Source organism: Salmo salar, chromosome ssa26 (genome assembly GCF_905237065.1).
Source record: "Salmo salar chromosome ssa26, Ssal_v3.1, whole genome shotgun sequence".
Lineage (NCBI taxonomy): Eukaryota > Metazoa > Chordata > Actinopteri > Salmoniformes > Salmonidae > Salmo > Salmo salar.
Genome location: NC_059467.1, coordinates 33,041,477 through 33,048,248, shown reverse-complemented (window position 1 = coordinate 33,048,248; position 6,772 = coordinate 33,041,477). Strand labels below are relative to the sequence as shown.

The 6,772-nt window shown below is 47.1% G+C and overlaps 1 protein-coding gene across 1 annotated transcript; it reads right to left on the bottom strand.

The window, feature by feature from the left end:
- Positions 1 to 1,941: 1,941 nt before the first annotated feature.
- On the bottom strand, positions 1,942 to 3,981 carry LOC106593129 (E3 ubiquitin-protein ligase RNF128-like). The gene has a single exon (XM_045708968.1). It carries the CDS (start codon positions 3,777 to 3,779, stop codon positions 2,625 to 2,627), a length of 1,155 nt encoding a protein of 384 aa, XP_045564924.1. The 5' UTR covers positions 3,780 to 3,981; the 3' UTR covers positions 1,942 to 2,624.
- Between the last annotated feature and the right edge of the window lie 2,791 nt (positions 3,982 to 6,772).

The window sequence follows — 6,772 nt, the reverse complement described above, 5'->3', positions numbered from 1 at the left end:
CATTCTAATGACATCCTTGAATAATATAGGACCAGAATGAGATGCAGAAGGCTTTCACTTCTCTTCATGAAGATTGAATGGTTATGGGTCTGAATAAATATAACCTACCACCATCGCGAGTTCGCTCTTCTTTCAAACTACCTGTGAGTTCTATTGGCTGCTGTATTTAACATTCAGCAAACAAGAGCTTGTGTCCCTCTTCTAATAGTCTATTGGTATAAGAAATGCTAAAATATAATAATGTCCAGCAAGCTGTTCTAGTGTAGCTTTTCCTGCATGGGACTCCAAGAGCTAAGGAGCGTTTTTTAAGGAGAGAGGCCAGCGGAGCACAGGTGTGTGCGTATTGAGCAAGAGACAAGAGGCTAGAAATTACAAGCTTATTATGCATAACCCATCATTAATTAGCTAAATATAAAACTAATACTGCATTGAATGTATTACCTGAAAGAGGTAGGCTAGGACATCTATATATAGGGCTGTATATCAATCTAGAACAGGATGATTTATTTTGGATGCAATTTGAATGGAGTTGATGGAGAGAGAGAAAGACAGAGAGTGCTCCCGCGTGATAACTCTGTAGCTGCGATAAAAAACAAAACATATCTAGAATAAAAAAATAAGATGACCCAGATGGAGATGGGTAAATTAGATGCGCATTCATTCTTTATATTTATATTACTGTATGATGCAGAAAATGTAGGAATACCATGCATTATGAACTGTGTTCCATACTGAGATGGGCTGTCTGTCCCCACCCTGAGATGGACTGTCTGTCCCCACCCTGAGTTGGGCTGTCTGTCCCCACCCTGAGATGGGCTGTCTGTCCCCACCCTGAGTGTTGATGATTCATTATGCAGAGGCATTAGAGAAGACAGATTTAGACATCACATATAATTTAACATTTCAATTCCACGCCTTGCTGTTCATATAAATAATTTATTATAATTTACTGGTTTCTCTCTGGTGTTTATTCCGGAAGAAGGGAGTGGTTGGGCCGGTAAATCGCTGTAGTTCTCGGTAACCGGGTTCCCACCATTCAACCCTAGGCAGAAGAGGGCATTCAGCTGGGTTTCCTGCTCATTAATGACCAAGTTCTATTAGACACATCCTGGGGAGCTTCAACACACACACACACACACACACACACACACACACACACACACACACACACACACACACACACACACACACACACACACACACACACACACACTACAGGCCCCTAAGTGGGAGGGAGGTGATTATGGCTGATCAGTAGGTGTGAGGTGAGTGGAGTCCTGCTGCTAGGAGGTAATTATAGACTTTCTCATCCTCCCTTCTCTTCTCCTCTGCTCCCCTCTCCTCCTCCCCTCTCCTCCTCCTCCTCTCCTCCTCTCACCCTTCCCTCTTCTCCTCTCCTCCCCCCCTCTCCTCCTCCTCTCCTCCTTTCACCCTTCCGTCTTCTCCTCTCCTCCTCCTCTCCTCCTCTCACCCTTCCTTCTCCTCCTCTCCTCTCCTCCTCTCACCCTTCCTTCTCCTCCTCTCCTCTCCTCCTCTCACCCTTCCCTCTTCTCCTCTCATCCTCCCCTCCCTTCTCCTCCTTCTCTCCTCCTCCTCTCACCCTTCCCTCTTCTCTTCTCATCCTCCCCTCTCCTCCTCCTCTCCTCCTCTCATTCTCCCCTCCCCTCTCCTCCTCCTCTCCTCCTCTCATCCATCCCTCTTCTCCTCTCATTCTCCCCTCTCCTCCTCCTCTCATTCTCCCCTCCCCTCTCCTCCTCCTCTCCTCCTCTCATCCTTCCCTCTTCTCCTCTCATTCTCCCCTCCCCTCTCCTCCACCTCTCCCCTCTCCTCCTCCTCTCATCCTCCCCTCCCATCTCCTGGTCTCAGACTGGCAGGGCTCTCATCATCAAGAAAACTCAACATGGCTTCCATTGTCACTTCAGGATATTCATTGAAATTGTATTCAAAAGTGCCATTTGTTTTTAATGAAGATTTGATCAACTTATGAATTTAATTCACTTTCTGAATTGACTGATTTGAAATGGAATTGACACCTACCCTGCCACAGACACATGTACAGTACATCTCTAGCGATACTAAACCAGGTTAGTAGGTAAGTTAGTACATATTCTGTTTTGTTGGTTAATCATTTCATTTAATATGTGAACCATTACAGTATACCGTAGTTCCATTCCTTCTTAAATACTGATTTTTGTTTTACTCTCAGAATATCTACTTTTAAAAATACAGCTGAGATATCAATTTAACAGAAAAATATATTCAGCCTTTCTCATCATCATACAAGTGATTGTTTGTTCATTTAACAAATTATAAAGAAGTAACTTTGATCTCAAAGAGAAGTTAAAAGAGAAGCCTGCACGTCTGCAGCTTCCTGGACCAGGGTTTAGGCTACAGCTCTCTATGATAAGCAGAGGTAGAATCTACTGCCATGATAGTTATTTGATCATCAGTAAACCGTGTTTGAATCCAGGGAGATATTTTCCTAGCAGTACAGTAGATATGGTTTAGCTAACAGTGCTAGTACAGTATATCACAAGCCACTGCTGTAGCTGTGTGAAGCTGTCTATGGGTTGTTGTTCATGCTCCAGGTAGAAATTACCATTATCCAGTGTTGTTGTTGTCGTTTATCCTCTGGTGGCCACGTTCCCCTGAGGGTGTGTCTCTCGCTGGAAGGCCATATTGTCATAGTGATGTGGTTGCCAGGCCTCGGTGGGGGGTTGAGGAGTCAGGGTGGGGGTCGGAAGGTGTTTGTCATTGAGAGGGACCTCATACAGCAGCTCTCTATCTGATCCTCCAGACACTGTGACGATAGGGACATCTGGTGGTGGGACAGAGGAACTGCTGCTCTCCTCCTCCCCAGGCCCCTCCACTCCTAAGGCCTTCAGGATGTCAGCCTTACACATGGGGCAGGTCCTCTTGTCCAGCAGCCAGGGCTCGATACAGGCCTTGTGAAACAGATGACCACAGGTCAGGACGGTCACTACATCTCCTGGGCGGTATGACTCGATACACACGGCACAGGTGTGGCTGTCCAACTTCGTCTCCTCGTCCCCGCGCTTCAGCGTACGCACCTCCAGCCGACCAATCGCTTTCTTGGCCTGATTCCTCAGCCGCTTATCGGTGAGACGGATCACCCTGAGACTGTGCAGTCGGTGGGCGGAGACAAATCCGAAGTAGACAATGGAGGCGCCCGTCACAATGAAGAAGGCAATAGACAGGAAGTAGAGCCAATAGGTGTCTATCCAGGGCCCATGGGCTTTGCCCACCTCGATCACCATGGAGACGGCCACACCACTCCGCACAATGTTGGCGATCTCTACCCCCTGGAGGTTACCGATCATGATGGCCACGGTGCCAGTGGTGTCGTTGTGCGTCATGTAATCTGAGCTGTTACCGGTTCCATCCAGGTTATAGACCACTACGGCCGCCGCCCCCCTGGCCCACGCTGCCTTGATCTTCTCACTGAAGGTACAGTTTCCCCTCTTGACCAGAGCGATCCAGGACCCCTGGGTGGTGGTGTTGTGGTTGGAGGGGTAGGGGTCCAGGCTGCAGCCCTGGGGGTCTGAGGCAGGGAGGACCACCATCCCGGCAGCGCTCTCCAGAGGGGAGGAACGCCCGTACACCCCACACTCACAGAACCTGGTCTCTGTCTGGCTAGTGCTGCTGTCGTAGAAATGTACCCCCACGTACGCTGTCCAGAATATCATCGCTGTCGTAGACTGGACCAGCCCAGACAGACAGACGAAGAACAGGACAAACATCTCTGTCTGTTTAGCCATGGTCGCTCACTAACACTACCTCTTCGACCAGTCTCTCTTTGTTAGGACTTCTTCAGTCTTCTGTTTGTCTGCTGTTCTGTTCAGTTCCACAGTTGTTAGTTAGTTAGTTGTTGTTCTCACTGCGTTCAGCGTCTCTCTACCTGTCTGTTTCTGCCTCTACCTCTACCTCCCTCTCTCTCTCTCTCTCTCTCTCTCTCTCTCTCTCTCTCTCTCTCTCTCTCTCTCTCTCTCTCTCTCTCTCTCTCTCTCTCTCTCTCTCTCTCTCTCTCTCTCTCTCTCTCTCTACCTGAGTTTGTGTGTTGATAGTAATCAGATAGCAGCCTGCTGTAACCCTGCCTCTCTCTGCGTCAGCTCTTCAGACTTATTATCTAAATGGACATTGGACTGTTGGGTAGAGACCAGCTATACAGCCAGGCAGAAGGGCTTGTGGTCTACATAGTACAGGTCTAAGGCCACAGGTTCCAGGTACCAGCTACGGTAAGGAACAGCACAGCACAGCACACAGCCATAAGGACATAAGCAAACAAAGAGATAACAACGCCATTAAGGAGAATTCCAAGGGAACTGTGACAAAGGGCGGTTGTGAAACTGTTAGTTTTAGATGTGTCACGCTGCTGAGAGGATACGCCCACTGTTATAACAGAGGTTTTTATAACTAACTGTGGCACTTTATCCTCTTACTTCTCAGAATATATCATGTTGTTTCCATGAGTCACACAAACCAGGTGACAATACACTGAGTATACTAAACATGCTCTTTCCATGACGTAGACTGACCAGGTGAATCCAGGTGAAAGCTGTGATCCAATATTAATGTCACTTGTTAAATCCACTTCAATCAGTGTAGATGAAGGGGAGTAGACAGGTTAAAGAAGGATTTTTAAGCCTTGAGACAATTCAGACATGGATTGTGTACGTGTGCCATTCAGAGGGTGAATGGGCCAGACAAAAGATTTAAGTACCTTTGAATAGGGTGTGGTAGTAGGTGCCAGGCGCACCGGTTTGGGTCAAGAACTGCAATGTTGCTGGATTTTTCACGCTCAACAGTTTCCCGTGTGTATCAAGAATGGTCCACCACCCAAAGCAAAGGACATCCAGCCAACTGTGGTAAACATTAGAGTCAACATGGGCCAGCATCCATGTGGAACGCTTACGACACCTTGTAGAGTCCATTCCCCGACAAATTAAGGCTTTTCTGAGGGCAAAACATGGGAGGTGCAACTCAGTATTAGGAATGTGTTCCTAATGTTTGGTATACTCAGTGTATATGGCCATGTTTGTTTCTGGTTTTTTTCTCCCACTGTGTCACACACACACACACACACACACACACACACACACACACACACACACACACACACACACACACACACACACACACACACACACACACAGACACACACACACACACACACACACACAAACACATAAACACACCAGGGCTCAATGGAAGTTTACCCTATTACTTCTCAAAACCCAAGATTTGTTTACACACACACACACACACACACACACACACACACACACACACACACAAACACACACCAGGGCTCAATGGAAGTTTACCCTATTACTTCTCAAAACCCAAGATTTGTTTACACACACACACACACACACACACACACACACACACACACACACACACACACACACACACACACACACACACACACACACACACACACACACACACACACACACACACACAGGCATGAAGACAGTTTTGAATGCAGTTTCCATGAGTCAAACAACAACGTAAGTGATAATAATAAATATGGTATGTTTTTAAACATGCTCAATGGGTGACATGTCTGGTGAGTATGCAGACCATGGAAGAACTGGGACATTTCCAACTTCCAGGAATTGTGTACAGATCCTTGTGACATGGGGCTGCGCATTATCATGCTGAAACATGAGGTGATGGTGGAGGATGAATGGCACGACAATGGGCCTCAGGATCTCGTTACAGTATCTCTGTGCATTCAAATTGCCATTGATAAAATGCAATTGTGTCCGTAGTTTATGCCTGCCCATACCATAAACCCACCGCCACTATGGGGCACTCTGTTCACAACAATGACATCAGCAAACCGCTCGCCCACACGATGCCATCTGCCCGGTACAGTTGAAACTGGGATTCATCAGATGAGCTTCCCTGAGACAGTTTCTGACAGTTTCATCAGAAACTGTTTCATCAGCTGTCATCAAACCCACAGTTTCATCAGCTGTCCAGGTGGCTGGTCTCAGACAATCCTGCAGGTAAAGATGCCGGATGTGGAGGTCCTGGGCTGGTGTGGTTACATGTGGTCTGCGGTTGTGAGGCTGGTTAGATGTACTGCAAGATTTCCAAATACAATGTTGGAGGCAGTTTATGGTAGAGAAATTAGCATTACATTCTCTGGCAACAGCTCTGTTGGACATTCCTGCAGTCAGCCGCCAACTCCACACTCCCTCAAAACTTGAGACATCTGTGGCATTGTTGTGTGACACAACTGCACATTTTAGAGTGCCCTTTAATTGTCCCCAGCACAAGGTGCACCTGTGTAATTATCATGCTATTTAATCAGCTTCTTGATATGCCACACCTGTCAGGTGGATGAATTATCTTGGAGAAATAATATTTTTTGTGCGTATGGAACATTTCTGGGATGTTTTATTTCTATCAGGACTCAGGATATGACCCAGATGCAGACACGGGAGGCGGACGGTTCAGTTCTCAGATCATTTATTATAACACGGGGTGCAGGCAAAGGGCAGGTCGAGGACAGGCAGAGGTTCGTAACCAGATCCGAGTCCGACAGGTACTGGACGGCAGACAGGCTCAGGGTCACGGGCAGGCAGAAAGGTCAGAACCAGAAAAGCTAGAAACAAAAAACAAGAGAGCAGGGAAAACCAGGAAAAACGCTGCGATGACCTGACAATACAAGATGAACTGGCAACAAACAAACAGAAAGGGGGGTGACAATTTCAGCTCATGAAACATGGGATCAAAC

Coding starts and splice junctions, on each gene's coding strand:
- LOC106593129 (XM_045708968.1), bottom strand. CDS start 3,779: ATGGCTAAACAGACAGAGATGTTTGTCCTGTTCTTCGTCTGTCTGTCT.